General features: G+C 23.3%; 1 protein-coding gene across 2 annotated transcripts; it reads right to left on the bottom strand.

The window, feature by feature from the left end:
• Positions 1–5,993: 5,993 nt before the first annotated feature.
• LOC112601234 (transcription factor Sox-9-B-like) lies at positions 5,994–22,266 on the bottom strand. Of its 2 annotated transcripts, XM_025348722.1 has the most exons (6): positions 22,206–22,266; positions 18,196–18,376; positions 12,554–12,700; positions 8,106–8,327; positions 7,413–7,588; positions 5,994–6,347 (listed from the first exon to the last, which is right to left on the bottom strand). In XM_025348722.1, exons 2-6 carry the CDS (start codon positions 18,288–18,290, stop codon positions 6,052–6,054), a joined length of 936 nt encoding a protein of 311 aa, XP_025204507.1. In that variant the 5' UTR covers positions 18,291–18,376; positions 22,206–22,266; the 3' UTR covers positions 5,994–6,051. The 2 variants fall into 2 exon arrangements, with proteins under 2 accessions (XP_025204507.1, XP_025204506.1); XM_025348721.1 differs by lacking the exon at positions 22,206–22,266 and having other exon boundaries at positions 18,196–18,534.
• Between the last annotated feature and the right edge of the window lie 294 nt (positions 22,267–22,560).

The raw sequence follows: 22,560 nt of genomic DNA, 5'->3' as shown, positions 1-22,560 counted from the left end.
TAGGTATATATAAATATCAATAATATATATCATGAAAAGTGTACGTTAATAAATAAATATACAAGGAAAAAATGGTAATTTTGACATAAATTTATTTTTATTTTATTTGAGTAATATTTTCTAACTTTATTCCATAAAAAAATGAATGTAGCTTATGTCTGCATTTTTATAATGCATAATTTAAAGTTTTCGAGTATATTGTATTTATATGCTGCATGTTAAACAGTTTTTCATACAGTGCATTAAATTCACAATTCCTGCAAGCCTGCATGCTCGCCAAACATAAATGCACGAATCCTGTGTTATTTTACACTGCATAGCGTTTACATGTGAAGGTTATAATGATAATTATAATTTATAATGTATTCTGTAGTATAAACCAACAGACCGACTGTGAGTTTTTGATGGATCACTCGGGCGTACGGTATCTCGTACCATTATATTATGCGCCCGCTGCAATATCAAAAATCGTTATGGATTCGACTCCATATACAACTGACCTGCGAATCCTAATTTATATAATAATAAATAGATAAATTATTAAAAGTCCGATTTAATTATAACGATTCATGCGTGTTCTACAACCAAGCGCCAACATAGATCGCGATGATATGTATATAATAATACTATACCAGTATACACGGTATACAGAGTACCGCGCTTGTGATATTTACACACAGGGAAATTTTTTTCCCCCTTCGTCCACAATTCACTTTTATTTAATGTGCCTACATATTATATAACATAAATTATGTTCATTGATAACAATATATTATACATTATAATTAATTGTTGAGGAGCATATTATATAGCGACAGATATACTGAACAGCTTAAAGTTCGATTCCTAAAACTATACGTAGAAAACATTTTTTTCTGATTATGACGTTATAAGTATACTCATCTGATTTATAAATAAATTTAATTTGAATGTAAGCGCTCAAATAAATTCCATGCTATCTCACGCAGTGGACAATTTCTATAGAATAACATATATATAGTTAGTCCAATAACAAAATGTTCAAGTTTTTAAATATTGTATATTGTCTATTCTGTATAATGTTATTATTTTTCTTTAAAAAAATTGATTTGTACAACGTAATTTCAGCACAATATTTATTGTATTCCATTAATTTGATGTTTACGCCGTGGGATTGTCAAGCTGCAAAATTGTCAATAGCACTCATTATAATCATCGGATTGAGATTTCATAATTATTAAAACATTTTTATATCATCAGCTCCATAAATCTGCTAATCAAAATTGTACTTCCTGGACTCCCTATCAAATACACGGCTGAGTACTCCATATAGTGAATACGAATATTATTATTATTATTATTATTATTATTATTATTATTATTATATACGGCTAAACGAATAAAATTCCAGTCGTGAACGTAATGTAAGTATAGTACGCAGTTGAAAACATATTATACCAACGACCGAGACGATTTCGCTGGCGAGTTGACCTTTTTTCCGAAGCTGCTCTCTCGCGCGCACAAGCGCATTCGGAAAGTACGGTGACTACGCCCGGAGGGGTAGTAGGGGATAATAATATACGTTCCCAACAATATTCGTTTTGACGAAAATAATTTTTCTTAAATCCATTTTGCTCTGCGGTAAAAATACAACAATGCGCATTGGCTTCTGTCGATGATTGATTAAGAAATAATTGTCAATCATATAATTTATAACATTATTTACAGCTAGTGTACATAGATATAAACCTACATATATAAGTTTATACATTTAAGACTTTTGAATAAAGGTATAAAAAGCGTTTAAGAGTCATATCGTCACGTATCATTTATTTATTTTTTGCCAAAGACGTTTAAAAAAAAAGATGGTTATGATAAATTTATATTATAAAATAAAAATATGTTTATAAATCAAATTACAAATTTAATCATTAAAAACAATGTTTTTACTATAAATAAAAGTATCAACCATTGTAAGTACACCATTGAAAACACAACAATCAAATTTCTAGTGAAAATAAATTTTGTGATATCGGGTTGATAATTGTAAAAAAAAAAAAACAAATTCATGGGTTTTTTTTTTTTTTGTTTATGTAAACTTTAAATAAACAAAAAAAGTTTTAAGATAAACTATCTATCTACAGAGAAATAAATAAATTTATAGATATTGAATATCCGATTTTTATTAAGTTTTCAAAGAGTCACAATATGTGCAACTAAACTTAAGTTTTGATATAGTTATTAATTATTACTGTAGAGTAAGATTTTTAATAAGTATACAATATACATATTAGCATATAATATTTATTATGATTTTGTTTTTCAGTGTGTTTTTACAAATTATTAGTCAATAATGTAAAATGTTCACAAATAATCTCATATTGATACAAATTTTTATTTTGCATATTTTATGACGTATTTAAACGAAAGTAATGCAAAAAGCTTAATGCCACGTTATATTACGGTCTCATTTTCAATTTAAAAAGTCTATGATTTTATATTTAACAAAAAATATTTAGATTAATATTTATTTAAAAATAAGTCTAACAAAAATGATTATCTAACATAAAAAGTAATTTAATTCAATCTGTGTAAAATTACAATATACTTTTCTTTTACTTAATGATACATATAAATATTTTGGAATTCTTTAAAGATAAATTTTAACCTCCTGTTATTCTTGTTAGTTATTAAGAATTCGTCTATGTACAGTATTGGTTCTCATACTGTGGCATACATGTTTTCCTATTGCCTATTAGATACTTTATACTCTCAATATGCTGTCTACCTATGAATACATATTGTTTTATTTAAATTGGCTAACAGTTGTGTCCAATGATAATTTATGTACACCATCAAACACGTCATGGTCCCTAGTAATTAACTCTTAATCAAATTACATATGGTTTGTAAATTTAGCAAATATCTATATGTTATACACTGAAGTCTGTATATATAACCACCAAGTAAGCAAATTCTCTAAGGACATTATAGTAGAACCTGGAAACAATCCTTTCTAAAAAGATCAATGTTCGTTAGTATATATATATAACGATAACATAGGGATATGTTAATATAAAAATATTATAGCTAAACGCATGTTCAAAAATTATCATCAGTTGAATTACTTAGAAACAATATTAAAATTATTATTTAAAGCAAAAATATTACCTCTCTTTTATTATGATTTGCTATTATGATGTTCTTCAATCGCTACATATCTATATGTGATTTTCAGCGTGATTTAGTGATAATGTGATATATACAGCTATTCAGGTATTAAAATTTGCAGTTATTTTGATACATTTTTTCTTGATATTGAATTCCTATCCGAATTACTTGAGTTATTTGTGTATACAATAAATATTTAACAGATTAAAATATAATTTTTATTGTAAAAAACTGTTCGATAAAAGAATTAACTTATTATGATTTTTTTCTCACCTTTTTCTTCTAGGAGCATTATTATTTTCTTTTGTAAAATATAAGTAGTAAAAGATACTGCTTTGTATGATTTGTATGCTTATAAAAATCTTCTAATTCTGTTTATTGTAAATGTAAAATAAAAAATAACACTATTTAATGCAATTAAAATACAAAAAAAATTTTAATATCAACAATACATTTTAATATTGTATTATTAATAAACAACCTCTAACCTAGTAAAAAGTAATAAGAATAATATTTTATAACTTAAATATAAATGATTAAATTATAAACATCGTATAGTGACTTATAATGTAACATTATTGAAAACAAATTATAAAAGCAATAAATAATAATTGAATTAAAATATTATAATTTCATTAGAAAATATTATTTTAATATTAAAATATTGTGTAAGCCTAATTAAAAGACTTCAATTAATGAATAGTATTTATATTTGATCTTATTTATAAAACGTCTCGTTCTAAAATTATCTGACATTTTTAATTTATTAAATGAAATACCTAAAAAATAAAATTTCAGTTGACATTTTTAAACTTAAAACTTTTAAAATTATTGAGTCTTAAAAATACATGAATTATAAAAGTACATATTTAAAAAAAAATTTCAATTGTAACCTTAAAAAATACAAATTTAAATACATAATATATAAATATTATTTTATAAGCGTATTAAATAAATTAAAAATGTAATAATAATAATAATCTAACTAACTATATCTAAAGTAATTTATATTAATTTAACATATCATAAATTATAATTAAAAAACTATCATAAGTTATACCTAGTGTTTAAAAAATTATTAAATTAATAAAAGAAATTAAAATACATTTAAAAATAAATGAAAACATTTATTGTAAATTTAAATGCCAACTACAGAATTTAAAATCGACCATATTCAGGAATTCATGATAAACATGAATCTTTAACAAATAAAAAAAAAAATGATAGGTTGTGTCTTCGCTAATATATAACTGTATAAAAAAAGCTATTTATTTGAATATAATGTATAATAAGATGAATTTTGGATTATTAACGAGTCTTGAAATCTAATAGAAGTTAAATCAGTGGTTATAATTAATTATGTTTAGCTTATTCTCTTTTATTATAATAATTGTTATTCGTTATCTTTATTGAGAAAGAAGTGAATTGTACATAGAAATTGGTTTAAAATCTATAAGTGGGTCACTTAAAAACGCAAAATTCTACAATTTTCAAATAAAATTCATATTATGACTAACAATCGTTAAAAAATAAATAAATAAAAGACCCATTTATTTTAGTATTAAAATAATAATTTGTAAAAATATGATTCCAGGTAACCCCATCCCAATAAGTTTTCAGTTCTTATAGGTACATAATATTATTTAAATTATTTATTTTTTTCAAGTGAATTCAAGACATAACTTTTAAAGTTTCATAATATACATCTAGTGTTGATAGTTCATTTTTACGGTGCCTATAGTATGTTTATAGTAATATACCAGCGTCTCTCAACCAATGGTATGCACTACGCAAAAAAGCTTATAGATAGTACGTGGCTTCAAGAAAAAAATTAGAATTATTATTAATATCTATTAAGAATTATATAATTAATGGTACTCTAGTGATACGCGCAAAGTTTCAAAATGTGTAGATAGTACATAAAAGGTTGAGCACCGCGGTCCTATACAATTTATATTGATATTTTTCATAATATAGACGTACCTAGTATAATAATATTATATATCCAATTTTATATTGGCTATACAGTCAGTTATTGAATTAATTTTATAATGTTGAAAAATAAACTTGATAAATTAATTGATATTATTTTTTTTTATTTCCCATAAAAATCAAACTAAATATGTATATTGAACAAAAATAATCATTTTTATTAATATGAAAAATAATAAACATAGCAAGCATAACTATTACAAGCAATGAATAATATTATATACATTCATGTTATCATTAGACAACAGTGAAACTCATGTATGATGTAGTTATTGATCATTGTGTATAAAAGATTTTCTCATACTTAAAAACTCCCACAGCCCCTGAATAATTTCAAGACTTTGCCCTTATCTAAACATTAAATGCGTAGGAGACACATTATTGGAACTAATGAGATTATTGAAATTATCCGTGTGAACAACGTCGGTGATATTAATTATTGATGAAAATAAAATATAAAAATAACTTGATACAAATATTTTAATTAATATTTAAAATTCTATATGAGTACAAACGTTTTAGTCGCAACTTATCAAATTGATACAAATATAATATTTTTAAGTAAGTATAGGTTTACTTATATATAAATATATTTGATATTGATAAAAATATTGTTTTTATAATTGATATTATTTTTTTTTTTAGACGTTTAAAAAATTGTTTTTCATTATTATAATATCAGTCACACCAATATTCAGTAATTATGAATATAGGAAAATAATATGTCATGCACTATGGTGACTATATAATGACGTAATGTTTAACGTTTACAATTTTCCCGACTAACATCTAAAAATATTCTTTGAGTGTTTTACATGCGAAAAAAAATACACATAAAATAGTACCAGCATAATATAATAAATACAAAATATAATATATATATATATATATATATTATAAATATTGAAGTTAATTATTATAGTTGTTGACGACGTACTGATAAGACGGCTGGTATGACGTTTGATGTACCGAAAAATGTTGCTTGGCCGTATTCGGTTGCATTTCGTGATACCTGGCATGATAATAATACTGTTCTGCAGAATCAACACAACTGCTCGATGTGGATGGGTATTGGTTACTCATCGTTAGGTACTGATCCAGTTCCGAACTGTCTACCATGTCAGCTCCGATAGCCTCCACTGCCGGTAGATCGTCCATACGACCAAAATCTAGACTGTAATCTATCGCAGATTCGCCCGATTCACCTTAAAAATAAATTATTATGATTTTATTTTTTTTATTATTATTAATAAACTAATTTGTTTTTAGACTATGAGCACCCAGGTTATCACAATGTATTTAGGTATGTGTGATGTGTATGTGATTTTTTTCAAGACACGACACTTTATAATGTTCTTTTAAAAAAAAAAAGAAAAAGATACGGGAAAAACTAAAATAAAAATATATAGAAAAACGAGTATATTTTCTCAATATTAGTATCGATAAAATCGATTTTGTTTTTGTATAATGTTTGTAATAATCTATGCCAGAGGTCATCAATTGGCGACCCGCAAATAAATTTTATCCGGCCCACAGACAAAGAATTAATAACATATATTATGACAACAATATATATAATATATATATATATATATTATTGTATTTATAATTAATTTTTATTTTAAATTTTTTCAAGTATTTATAATATTAATTATGTTCTTAATGTTTATAAACAATAGAAAATAATAAATAAAAAATAATAATATACTTATTACATTCAATTTTAAAATAATACCTATTATATTATGCTAAAAATATGTGCTTAGAATTTTGATGGCCCGCGAAACATTTTCAGATTCCTAATGTGAATCCTTCAAAAATATTAATTAATGACTTCTGATCTATAATATTATAAAATGTACTAATTGGTTTTTAGTTTGTCAGCGCTAATAAAAAAATTACTTAATCAATTCTTCTAAATTTGTACATAGTGATTTCTTGATAATCTCTGAAGTTGTCGATGTTTTCTAAAATTTTATTTAGTTTGATCTATCGTATTACTAAAGAAAAATATAATACTCATAGAGTGATATTAATTAATTATAAAATACCCTTAAAGACAACGCGTTATCTCTGCTCAGAATCGAATTTATATAATCTCCAGTGATTCGTTATTGAATTAAAATTTTATATACACATTGTACTTGTAACCATTGCAGTGACCATACTCAATATACATTCGAAACTTGTATGATATAAATGCAAAGTGATTTTACAGGTGTTTTAAATTAAAATAGAAGGGCGAAGTGTTAAAGCAGTTCAATGCTTACCATAACAAATGGTGTGTATAGCATTGCAATAACCGTTTTTCGGTTTGGCTGGGTAATAGTTTGGAGTAGTAGGAGGAGTCAATGGTTCTGGTGGTGAACCGGATGGACTACTACTACTGGTCGATGATGAGCTAGCAGGAATCATTTCTTGTTTAATCGGACGAGTACTAGTAGTGCTATTAAAAAAATAAAACAAACTAATATAAACATAAATATTAATTGTTATTATAAATTATAACAAACTATTAACATACAACGAAAATATTTACTATTCAAATCAGAAACTATATTTAACTTAATCAATAATTAATTAAAATTTATGCTTATAGTTGAGATATGTTAAACATAATTGAGTAACGAATATAATATATAAAATGTTAATTTTTAGTTTATCTGTGTTTAGATTACTTAAGACAAATTTAAAGCAGTATATATAAATTTATGAATTTATCTATTTTTTATTTATATTTTTGTGCATTAAAAGTTATTTATATCAGCGTGTGTTTAATACAACGTTTGAACTATGCATTAATTTGAAAATTTTTTGAATTTCATACAATGTAATATGACAGAATTAAAGTTAATTTAATATTATATCGTTTTTATAAATAAAAATATAACATATTAATGTAAATCCATTATGAATAAATAATTTATAATGTTTAAAGACAATTTTAAATATATTAGTATTACCCGTTACAATTCATTGACATCTCGTGTTTTAAATTCTGTTGATACTGAGAATCATTTGATTCAGATTTATCATGCTTGGCTTTGTCCTGTATCTTAGATATTCCTTTAGCCGCCTTGCGTCGACGTGGTTGATATTTATAATCGGGATATCTGTTCTTGTGAAGAACTCGCAGTTTTTCAGCCTCTTCTATAAACGGCTGTTTATCATCTCCACTCAAAAGTCTAAAAAATATATTTCAAAAAATAATAATCACTATAATTGAATGTGCAATTATTCGTATAATATACGATTATATGACACGCATTAACATTTATTTATTAAAATACGTTTTAAAATATTTACGTTCAATATACTAAATTTAATTTAATATGGTTATACATCGTTAATCGTTACAGATGATTAGATGATTAGCTCATAGTATTCTATAAAGTTATAATGTATTTGTTATATAGGTTCTGTATACGAAACTAGACATGCTAAACGTTAATATTATTAGGCCTTGGAAACTATAAATTTAACGTACTTAATTTACTATGGTATGAGTGTATAATATGTGACCCCTCCTCGAAATATACAAAAAAATTCAAATTATTGTATTTATATTAACATACTATATACATATTATTGTTCTGTATGGTTTTTGATGAACGTCTTAAAAAAAAAAATATGTGTAAAAATTACAAATATTACATAATATTATTATAGAATACCGGAACTATTTGTTTTATTTTTATTGTTTTATCCTTATGCTTTGGGCACCTGTTGTCAACCAGCCAAGGGATGAAAAATGTATTCCTCATGTTTGTTTAATATTTGACGTACCCAAAGGGTTAACATGGTTGGGGTTGAAAATAAACGGACAATTAAACGTACGTCCGATTTGTCCCAGATGCTCATGCTCATGTGCTGGCATATCCGTCCCTAGACACTCCCTGTATTATGTCATATTACCATTTCTGAAAAAGACTAATTAAACACGGGAGTGTCTCTCTGTGGAGTATGACCTTCCCTATTTTAATATTAATATTTTACGCTCCACTACAAAGTAAATAAGTAAAAAAAAAAAACAAATTTAAGGCCAGAGATATTATTTTAACGGAAAGTTATAATATGTATTGTAATAAAAAGATAAATTTTTTTAAGTAGTAATATATAATAACCTACGCATATATGGTATTATTACACGTTTCGCGTTCGTATGCATCTACATAATATTTCTATACTACTACAGCTATTTTTACATAATATGTGAATTATTCATCATAATAAAAAAAAACCTCTGAACTGTATTTATTGTAAAAATGAAAAATAAAAAGTTATAAAAAATTCGTAAACACTTAAATAAAACAGCTAAATTGAATTTAGTGCATAAACTTTAATCTCATAAATATATACGATTTTTTTCCCGTAGCCTATGGGACTAGAATTTTGACATAATCCATTCATTTTATTCCTACCTACATTATGTGGTTATAAACAACATATTGTAAGTCATTAAAAATTGTATGTGTATAGACATCATGTTATATTATTATATAAAAAATTGGCATTAATTTTTTGAATTATATTATCACTAAAAAAGATTGGAAAAAATAATGCATAATAGTTTAAGTAATCCTTAATAACATCCTTAATTTAAGAAAAGTTAGAGAATTTTATACTTTTTAAAAATAATTTTAATGCTTTATTATAATATTAACCTATACGTTGTAAATTTATAATATATTTACATGAAGGATATACATTTTGTATAGAGTTCAATATATATTTACCTATTAGTTAATATTTTAACTAAAAAAAATTCATAAAACCAATATTTATTAATATTGTTAATATTAAATTTAAAAAATGTCAACTCATCGAACAATATTTAATCATGAGTGTCATACAAATATATAATTTATACTACAGCAATTTAATAATTATTCCGTGAAGAAATAAAGTTTACATTTATACTAAGTAAAATAAATAAACAAATAACATGACAAATAGTCAATTTATAACAAATAATGTCTAATTAAAAGAATATACATATTTAAATAACAGTTATCAGAATCTTATAAAATAAATTGCTTACATTACACAAATACTAATTATACATACATATATATTATTCTTCTTAGTCAATAATATGATTTATTATGGTTATAAATAAATTTAGTATGCATATAATATTATATCTATGCTGTATTAAAGAGTATTTCATTTGTTATATTTATATCTTTACTTGCATTTTATCGGTTAAAAATATCACTTTTAGCATTCAGCAGTGCTCACTAACACAAATATTATTCGTCAGCACTTTAATATGTAAAGCGTGTTTACCATCATTTTAAACTGAACTCAAATGATATAATCGTTGATTTTAGTTCTTAACTCATCTTTGAATTAATATTACCCAGACAAAAAAAAAGTAATAATACTTCAGAATTCAAATTATAATCATAGATATATAAATATAAAACTAATCAATGTAAGAATTTTGTATTTTGATTATGGTACCAACCAGCAACCACCTATCTACCACGTAACACATATTTTATGTTTATTATTATTGATTTTGAATAGCCACTAACCATAAATATTATAAACGAAACTCCTAACGACTGTACAGCCATTGAAAATTCTAATACCTTTAAAATTTAAAATTGTTAAAATCTCTTATACTTTTATACTAACATACTGTAAATTTCTTTATTTCTATTAGGTATGTTTAAAAAAAAAAAAAATAAACATAAAATAATACACATAAACTCATAATACATAATACACATAAACTCGTAACATAGAAATATTTAAATTTTATAAAATATATACCTTTGTTACCTAGTTATAATTTCAACACTTCTTGATTTAAAATAATATATTCGACATACTTATACAGTAATGTTTACTGAAAATTATCATATTCAAGGAGATTTAAAATGTATATTTTAGCCATTTTATCACATAAATATTCAAAATAAAGAATAATTTTTAATTCGAAATATTTACCTAAAGTAATTTGTAAATTTTATATTTTTTTTTATGTTTTCGAGAGGGGAGACAATTTTAAAAGAAATTTGTTTAATAAACTTTTGTGATTTCTCAACATTAATTAATACAAAACTCTATGCTTGAGAGTGATTTTAAGTTTTTAGAAAATTACATTTTGACCACACGCGCGATGTGTGACCATTAGCTATACTTGGTGACGTGTGATCAAAATGTAATTTTTTTAAAACTTTATATCACTCTCGAGCATAGATTTTTGTATTAATTAATGTTATTCAATCACTAAAATTATTTTAAAAAAATTCTTCTCATTATATTTGCATAAAAAAGTATAGGTTTCTAGTATAATTTATATAGTTAACTCTCGTATTGGATCCAAAAATATTTTAAGAAATTATAAAATGTAAAAATCATTTTAGATGTCTTCAAATAAAAGATCTTTTGTATTATATATTTTCTCTATTTTGAATATTTATACGATAAAATGATTTTAATATAAATGTTAAATCACTTGGTATACATAAATATTAAGACATACTTGATCTTTCTTCAATTTATGCAAGTTTTTATACTTATTATGTCCAAAAAAATTTTAAATGACATTTTTCAAATACGTGAAATTCTATAAAATATTGTGTAATACCTACGTTATTAAGGTATGACGAGTTACGACGTAGCCGCGTTTTCAATAAAATACGATGGTAAAATAAAAAAATATATACTACGTGTTAGGTACAGGTTATATAAAAAATAATATACCTACCTATTGACAAGAAATTTTTCATAAATCAATTGTCTCCAAAAAAAAAGTTATTTTTCATAAATATATAACTGATATACCTATTACATATTATATTATAAACTATTTAGATAGAAATTATTTAATTTTATGGTATCTTTGTAATTATAAATAATTTGAATTTATACATTTTTATAAGCTGAATTTTGTTGTGACTTTTTAAATTTAATTAGGTATATCCTTAATATTAATTTTCCAAAACAGTAATAGATTGTATACATTGTAACAATAACGTATCTGAACATAACCTTCAAACTATTTTTAAATCCTACATTGAAAAATTAATATAATAACATTTTTATAATGTGTTGTTAATATATCAAACAATAGTGAGCAAATACAAATAAATATATATTGTAGTCAATATATATTATGCTAACTGTAAACAACTAAAAATATAATCCATATTATCAATTTTCTTATTATTAGATAATAAAAAAAATATTTTACTAGCTACTAGGTAGTCAAATCTATTTTTACGATATTTTATGATTTTATATTCCTAAAAAATAGATATTTAAATTTAATTTAATTTTTAGAAACAAAAAAAAGAAATAAATATAATAATAACTACATTACATACTATTATTAAACTATATTATTGGCTCTTTACTTATTGAATACTGAAAAGATGTCATATTATATAATTTTTACCTCCACAATTGTCCAAGCGTTTTACTAAGCTCGGCGTTGTGCAGCTGTGGATACTGATCGGCAAGCTTACGACGTGCAGCTTGAGCCCACACCATAAAAGCATTCATTGGTCTCTTTACATGATAATTTTTCTTCTCTGCGGGGGGTCTAGAAAATAAAATGTATGTGTTATTATTATATTCAATAATAAATTGTATAAATAATTATAATACGTAATCATTTCTCAATTTTATAATTACCCAAAATATTAACCTAAATAACAGGTAACAAGTACCTAACCCATAGAATGATTTACATGTTTTATAAATTAATTTTAATGTATATTAATACATAATAAAATTTTACTATCATTTAATAGGAAAAATAAAATAAAATACTATTTACATCTGTTTTAAAATAGCAAAAATGTAAGGTTAGTAAAATATTAACATTATTAATATTCATAATTAAAAAATAGATTTTTATATGAAATAATGTTTTGTCAAACACGTATAGTTTAAGTAAACATAATAAATACCTAATATAACTTTACGTCTGGAGTATTTTATACAAAGATATTAATATATTTTTATATGAGTAACTGCTATAAATATTATATATTATAATTAAAATACTATTCTCAAATTACAAGTTTCCAATAAAAAATAAAAAGTTTACTATTTTTATCAGTATTATAAATTTCGTAAAAAAAAAACCTCAAAGTTAGCAGCTATAACGGTTTAGTTAAATTAAAAGTGAAGACAGGCAACTGATAGTATCTTCCCTTGCGAGTTTCAACCGAAAATACGTATTGGTAGATGTCCAAAACACATATGTTTCCGAAAAGATATGACAAAACGTATAAACGTATGTAATTTGTATAAGCATTACAATAATTAAGTATACCTACGCGATGGCCACGGTTCGTAAACGAAGGAATTACAAACTTTAAAAAAAAGTGGAGTTCATAAATAACGCAAAACACGCAATAAAATTAATTATAATAACGATCGGCACAGGCTTAATACATAATTGTACTATAATTACAACCTATTGTGGTTTTATTTGTTCACGCTTCGTTATAATTTATTTTAACAAAATCACTATAAATATTTCTTAAAATACTATTATTAACATGATTAAAATTGTTTAGGAATTATATGGTAAATAGATAATTGAATACTAAGTTTCAAAAACCTACGCACAAATGCCACAAACTGCTTTAATTTCACCCATTTTAACCCATGAGTTTTGCTTAAGAATATTTTGTAACTTCATTATAGTTAGCTTATTATAAGAAGACAAATTAAAAATGTTTACCACATTCAATATTTTATTTTTACCATTTTATTTTAACTTATTAATTAAAATTAGCCTAAGGACTCATTATAAAATATAAAATTAACTGCAATCCGTACATAATACATACTATAAGTATAGATATTTACATGGAAGTTGATGTAATTTAAAATTTTACACAATTTAAAAATTAATAATTAAATTAACATAATTTTATTGCCATAAAAAATTAATTAATTAATGATATCAAAATGTATTCATTAGATAATATATTATTATCTTCCTCAATTTTTTCATTAAAATTCATCTTAGTCATATGCTAAATGAATCTATAGTCATGAAATTTTAAATATAAAGAATAATTATGATTTGTCACGTACGGAGATGAAATAAATACAAACAATGTCATGGAAACATCTTGCTCCTTTATTTTTCTATACGAATATCTAAGCTCTTTTGAGTTTTTAATTTCAACATGCAGTATCTAAAATAGATACTATATAAATAACATTACTATTTTATAATAAAATTCCATAAATTCTTAACTTTTTGCTTATTTGCATTATATATAAAAGAAACTAAATGTATGATAAAGGTACTTTTATTTTCTCTCAAATAGTTAAAAAATAATTGAAAAAGTGTACTCTTTATTATTAAATACTGATACAATATCCTAATATTATTATAACTTCAAAATTATTGCTTAAATTTATTTTCTTGAAACTGTTTAGATATTGTTTTTATTTACCCCTAAATATTTTGTTTACTTAAAGAATATATTTTATTGATCTAAAAAAAAACAATTGTACATCCTTTTTTACTTAATGGCAGACACGTGTGGTTGAATGAAAAATTCACTTTCGTCCTTTTTACCGCAGAGTTATTTACGATCGACCGTGGTTTGTGTTTGATGTTTAAATAAAAATTAGCTGATTCTAATGTTTGGAATATTGATCATCATGACATGACACTAGGCGTCAGATAAAATTAACAAATATTTTTATAATTTTTTTTTTCGATTTAGATTTGTGTTTGGGATCTCGTAGGCGTTGGATCACAAAGACCGCTATCAGTATAGTTATGCTGATATTATTTTTATTATAACATACACTTCACATAGATATAAAACTAATAGCCTATCGAATTAGATTCCATCCACGTTGTATAATATCTTACTAAAGAACTTCCGGTCGTCCCTTATCTTCCGGTAGGACGAACGTAAAAAAAAATGCCGCCAACGTTGTCGACACAACTGTTAACATTCCTTAATTAATTCATCTAGACTCAGATTCTAGAGTATAGTATTTACTTATCAAATATTATGAGTACGTAGGTCTTCATATCGCAAATATGCATAATTTATTTATTTTTATTTATATATCCTGTATCCGTAAACGAATATCTTTAAAAAAAAAAAATGTTTCGATTATATTGATTAAATTTTATTGACGGGTTATTATACTATAAATATTTTTTACGTAAAAAATACATTAGTTTAAAAAAAATGCTGTTATTATTTATTAAATCATCATAAACATTGCATTAATAAATATACGAATGATAAATAATAAATAGAAAATAAATCAGTATAAAAAAAGTAGGATAATGCATTATTATGTAATGTATAATAATTAATCAAAAATGTATTAAACAATATTGTTCTTATGGTTGATGATTTTATTTATTATTATGAGAAAATTTTAACTAAAATTGAAATAACAATAACATGTTCAATTATAATATTCTATTTTATAATAAATCAAGTGTTACATTCTATTATACTTTAAATATTTTTAAGTTAAATAATATTATATTTTTTTAATTTAAAACCCGCTTAAATTAATTTTTTGCATATAATACTGATAGAATACTGCCAAATATACCTACATACATGCCATCAATAATCATAGTAAAAGTATTATCCACTATTAATCATTTCAATTATATAAGAACATAAATAGAATCATTCAAATAAGTTTTTATTTTAATTTAAAATATCAGCACTAGAAAATGATAATTTTAATTTAAAATTTAATCGTAAAATTGATATAGTATCAAACAAATGATTCTGCACAGAGCTTGAAGGTGAAAGTGTAGGTTTTCTTTTTTAAGAAGGCGCTTAATTACATTTATTTTATTTAACGTTTTATTATGTTTTCACAATTTTCATCAACAATAACTAGAAATTTAAAAAAAAAATTACATGTACAATACAATATATATTGAAATTCTATACAAAACTTTTTGAGACTTTTTTAATGACTAAAAAAGTGATTTTAAAAGAAAAAATTCCCATTGTACCACTTCTTGATCTCTTTTTTAAAGCACTCGGAGTAAAAAATGTCATCGCAAGTTGAAATATGAACGTTTCGATAACTCTCAGATTATTTTGTAATAAAGTATAAATTACTTGTGCTTAAATTTAATGAAAATCTTACGTGACACTTACGACGTGCCACCAATCTACTGAGAAACTGGGATTAGGAAATCATTTTAATCCTATAATATCTATTAACTCAAACAATTTAGGTACTTTCTACTGAAATAAAAAAAAAACAATTAATAGGTTTATAATAAATTATAACAATAATGTTTATCATTATCTTTCATTTAAAAATTTTAATAGACTTTTGTTTATTAAAGTGATATAATCCATAAGTGTAGAAAAATATATTAATGAATTCAACATAAAAATCGAACCAAAGGTAATTTTTTAGTGGAAAAATGTTGACGTAAACATATGGGTCGAAGAAGAGAAAAATCGAGAATCATCTATTTAAACTACCAAGGAGGGTTAGAAGTGTTCGACAAGGGATGGATTTATAAGTGGTGTATGGATCTATTTTTTTGTCAGGTCGTTAGGTTAGTTTGACAACAACAACTTTTCTACTCATACGCTGACACTATCTTTCACAACTTTCAAGAAAAAAATATTTCCTAAGTTATCCCAGCCAAAACCAAATTAATACTGAACACATATCCATTTCCTAATTATACTCTTTTCATTATGATTAACCCATACTTTTACAATGAAACAGAATTAATAATTAATATACAATTATTAATCCTGATAATAATTTCTTAAAACTATTTTTAAACGATTTATTATTATTATGATTATTTTATTAAAACAAACTAAATAACTTCATGAAATGTATAATATAATTTACTTTAAAATATAATTATTATAAATAAAATAGTCAAATTTACTATCTACCTTGGACCGATCAATCACTATCTTTAATTGCAATTGAAGTATACAATAAATTACTTGATTAATTCATGTAACATAGAATACAATATATTTAAATGAATATAATATAATACAATATTATTGTAATGAAGATACTTTGTCATAAGCGTTTTTTAACTGTGTAGAATTTTATAAATAAACGTAATAAAACCTAATATTATAATTACAATAGATTATTGACAAAACCAATATCTAATATATAGCCATATAAGTAGGTAGTTAATTTTCGGTGCAAATTCCTTTTTTACCTTTACACCTGCAAAATCACAACACAACTATGCACAAAAAATATTTTATATTGTTGATTGAAATTATTAAATTTTAAAAATTTCACCAATAATAATTAACTCTTATATATTTAAATATTATATTTCTATCAGATAGTAATTATATTATACAAAAGTTAATTAAACTATAATTTAAAAATAGGTGTTATACGTCACCTACACGCCGTGTAGTACACGGTATTATAAATACTTTAATACTTTGGTACATAAATAATAAAAGGTTTAAAATATACATATTATAATTCAATATAACATGATATACTGAATATTAAGTAAATTACTATAGAAAATTTAATTTATAGAACAATATTGAGAATTTTTTTAAAACTAACAATAAAAATATTTTTTTATAGGCAATTGTATTGTGTTTTTAGAAGTAAAAAGGTAAAAAGTACATAATCGTGTTACGCCTATTGATTTTATAGAATATGCTTAAAATTCAGATCCGATACGAGACACCTAGTTAATTTCATGGTTAAAAAATTTAAATTTTCAGTTTATAAAACTACAATGCAGCGTGTGATGGTAAATAATTGTACTTACCTAAAATAATACGTATTTTTTGAACTTATTTCAATGGTTTCATTAAATTATTTATAAATTATAAAAGATCGTATATACGAACCGCGAGCAAGATGATTAACAATTTAACTACAACTACAAATTACAATATACGTGGAATAAAAATTTTTACTTCAAAAGTGGTAACAAAATTTCGCAAAGCTACAAACCGTATTTTCGACTTAAATACACTGTTCACGACAACATGAACAATACATAAACAAAAACATAAACTATCGAGATTAAAAGACAAATAAACTTACTTGGCAGGAACCGGTACTAGAGTCCAATCGTATCCACCCAAAACTTTACTCACAGCGTCATTTATCTGCTCATTGTCTTTTAGTGCATTATTCATCGCCGCCTTGGCTGCGGCTGTTACGCTGGCGGCCGCACTTGCCGTAATTGTGACCACTGGCTTACCGGATGGACCGGGCGATTTTACTAAACAGTTCATTATAATTAAAAAAAAAAAAAACTAATGTATAATATATTTAAAATCGAATTAGGTGCGCAAAGGATGTCAAGAATATAGACGGACGAAATATCGAAAAAAAAAATCAAATAATCCGTTGATTCGATCGAACTAACACAAACTAGACGAGGTTATGTACTGTTGGACGAAGATCCTGTCCGCTCGTCTCGTATAGATCTTATCGTGGATCTTTTCTCCCACTAGGTTAGACCAGGCGGAGCGTAACAGAACTCCCGCAGACCCCTTACCCCCACTTAATTATACTTGCTTTTTTACGGAACGCTTAATTTGATATATATTTATTATAATTCCTGAATAATCAAAGTAAAAATAACAAATTATATATAAACATAAGATATAGTCAACAATAATCCAACAGGTGATATTAAGGTTTCACGAATATATAATAAATCAGAAATACAACTACCTATATAAAACTAAATTGATTATTTTTTTTTTAATATTTAATCGATGGATTTGTTTATAAAAACAAAATTACATAAAAGAAAAATAACGGAGTTGTTATTAAATTATAATAAAGCAATTATTATACAACAATTTTGCATACGAAAATTAGAAATACTTCATTAAATTCATTGCATAGTTTTTTTAATTTAAATTTAAAAATGATTTTTATTATAACGGATTTGAACTAAATATTTTTAACACTCTCGATTTAATGTTTTTACTGCTCCCTGCACAACCTCATTATATTATATGATCATCTAAATAAGTATGATTTAATATATTACTTATTATGACAGTATATATATAAATATATTTTATGATAGGTCAATTGTCCAATATTATAATAATTACAGATAAGTTTAGTAACGGGTAATATTTCCTATTATACCTATTTAACTTCCAAAAATAAATATTTAACAAAATTATACCGTTAATATTATAAATACCTATTTATGCAAATTATATCTTTTTTATATTTTCTTCAGACATTGATACTGTGTTTAGGGTCACACATTAATTAAATTCTTATTTTTTTTTTCTTTGGTTACTTGATTAATTAAAAGATTGTATAAAATGTGACATTTAATTTTAAGAAAAATAACTAAACAAACACAATTTAAAATTTTAAAAGTTTATTAAAATTCTTGAATCTTAATACTAGTATATTTGTTTAACAAAATTCATAATTTAAAACACCTAATCAATAATTTTTTTAACTTCATCAATAACTTTTTAATTGATTTAACTTTTTTCCTGTTGTGGTATACTTATTCAAACTCAGTATTTGAAGTAAAATATTACTTTTTTAAATTGTTATAAATTTATATAAATAAATATAGAACGAATATTTGTTTTTTTTATTTTCTATGCACTTAAAAATCACTGGACCGTTATAAAAAAAAGTTATATTAATAGATTTCTTGAGGCTTGGAAGATGTTAATATCTTAATATTTTTTTCAACTTTCTATAAGTTTTTAAAGAGTAACTTCTACATAAATTTAATTTTGGCTTACAAAAATCAAATGTTTAATTATTTAAATGATTTTCATTGAATATAAATTATTTTTAAAATAATATAATATAAAATAATATTTGTAGAAATCATAGACCTTAAATTAATAGTAAGAAGTATAAGCCATAAGGTATTAACTATAAAGCTTAAGAGAGAAATATGTCGAATAAAAATATTTACAAATATATTTAAAAAAAAAATTTTTAAATCAAATATCAACTTATAAAGACAATTACAATAAACAAATTTGTATATGCTTTCATAATTCTGTAAATATTCTTCGTGTAAACATAAAGTCGAATACCGATCTGATACAACGATATTAGATTTACTCAGCTTTACGCATTCGTTGAATTTGTCTCCAGTTTTTTGTGTTTACATAAAAAATATATCCAGAATTAAGAAGTATAAAATCATAAAATTAATCATTATAATTGTGTTGGTATAATACATTTTAAGTGCAACAAAACGTTTAACGATAGAAAAATAGATTAATTTTAACCCGACCGGAGTCGGGTAATGTGGTAGTATATTATATTATTTTCACTCGGCAAATACAAAATCATTTAATTAACCAAACTTTCTACTAACAGTTTAAAATATAAACTATAATTTATGCTGAAATAAGTTTTTTATCAATTTTTTTTAAAATTAAAATAAACAAAAAATTATTTTTTCGTTAACAATTCATTATTAAATTCATATTCGTTATTCTAAATTTACAAAAACTTTGTACTTAGTCTTTAAAAAAAAAAAACTGCTCCAATGGTTTTGAAGAACTATTTTTAAGTTTTAATTTATTTAATGTTCAAGTATCGAAATTAAAAATGAAATATTAAAAGGTTATAATAATTGCAATGTATAATGACTATAATATAGGTTTTAAAATATTTTACTATTGATTGTTAAATGGTATTAATATTTATTCAATAAATATATTAATAGTTATTTAATATAATATTATGACTGATTTAACTTTTAAACATTGAATAATAATAATAATAAAAATATTCTTACATAAATAAAATACAAGCATTATACGTGTTTGAATAATAGAAATAATATAAAATAGAATAATAGATATTATTATCTATAATTATTAAAAATTAAGAAACTTAGGACAAATTAGACAATTTTTTATCATATCTTATTATTTATTTATGTACGTATATTTAAAATGTGTTATAATAAAATATGATAATTTAAAGTTAAACATAAGATTTTAAAAAATTAACATTCTATCACCTAAAATGAAAAATAATTCTTAATAATATATGTCCTATTATTTTAAAATGTACCTATTTACTATAAAGGTAAATAAAAATCACAATTCAGAAGAAATTATTGTAAAAATTAACCTTACGTCACATTTTTGATTTTACTCAAATGTTTTAAAATATTTCATAATATGTATAGCGTACATAAAGGTTTTGCTTTTATCATAGATTTTATACTACATATATAATATACGTAAGGCTTGTTTGTTTATTTTATTTGACTACATTAATTTTAACCTTCAACAAAATTGTCATTATCTTGTTATAAGTTAAATTTCAATGGATTATTTTCAGTGAGAATACTATATTACATAATATAAATATTTAGGTAGTAAGAATGCTTACCATAACAAATTCAGGGACAGTGTATTTACTATTTAAATTGATTTACAATATTGTATCCAAACAAAACCCATTTTTTAAATCTAAATTCTTAATTCTTTATTCTTTCTTTATTTTTCATGGTATATCTTATTATTGTCAGAATGTTTAATAACGATAAAATCATGTACATTAATACGAACTCTCGTTATTAATTTTGATTTCAATCACATTCGCAATAGGAATGCAAAAGTTTATAGTTATTTATCATTAAAAACCTTATTAAATAACAAGTGAAATATGATTACAATGATTAAATTTGGAATCTTTGATCAATTTTTTAGTTTTAATGTCCACATAGTAAGAGTATACAATGTACATACATTTTTTAATTTTATTCAAATATTTTAGAAAGTCATCGGCTATATTTTAAATAAGATACATACATAACTAACCACTTTCAATTAAAAAAAAAAAAAAAAAAACATAATATATTTTTTATCTATTGACAAAAATTAATAAATATTTCAGTAAGATATATAAATAGTTTTGATGAACTACATACCTAATATATATATATATATATATAATATATCTACTAAATAATAAATTAACGTATTCAGTTAAAATTCCTTAATATTAAAATATCCTATTTTTGAAATATACTGATTAAGTTTTAACTTTTAAAAAAAATATTTTAGTTTTAAAAAACGTCATACCAGATGTCGGTACTTAGATCAGCTATCACCACTGAATGAATTGTTTGTTACAATATGGTCTGTACGAGAGATATCCGGTTTGCCTTGGAATAGCGATTTTCTCTCGAACGTTGCTCTGAAATAATATAATATTTAATTTAATTAGTTTACCTACGAAACTACGGAAATAATCCCAGATACTACTATAAGAGATATTCGAAGCAGAGAAAAAATTAATTTTCAATAAAACCTGCTCCTTAATTAAATTGTAGTGCTCTCTTCAATACAAACTATAGCCAAACAATATACATTTTTTCAAATAAATATATTTTTTTTTTACTTTAAAATAATAGTAGCCTCAGTTTTATTAAAAAAG

This window comes from Melanaphis sacchari, unplaced genomic scaffold (genome assembly GCF_002803265.2).
Source record: "Melanaphis sacchari strain LSU unplaced genomic scaffold, SCAv2.0 Contig76_pilon_pilon, whole genome shotgun sequence".
NCBI lineage: Eukaryota > Metazoa > Arthropoda > Insecta > Hemiptera > Aphididae > Melanaphis > Melanaphis sacchari.
Note: the sequence above shows the minus strand (reverse complement) of the source record. Positions and strands in the feature narration are given on the sequence as shown.

Coding starts and splice junctions, on each gene's coding strand:
- LOC112601234 (XM_025348721.1), bottom strand. CDS start 18,389: ATGAACTGTTTAGTAAAATCGCCCGGTCCATCCGGTAAGCCAGTGGTC. Junction 8,328..12,553: donor ACGCTTGGACAATTGTGGAG/GTAAAAATTATA, acceptor TATATTTTTTAG/ACTTTTGAGTGGAGATGATA. Junction 6,348..7,412: donor TATACACACCATTTGTTATG/GTAAGCATTGAA, acceptor TTTATTTTTAAG/GTGAATCGGGCGAATCTGCG.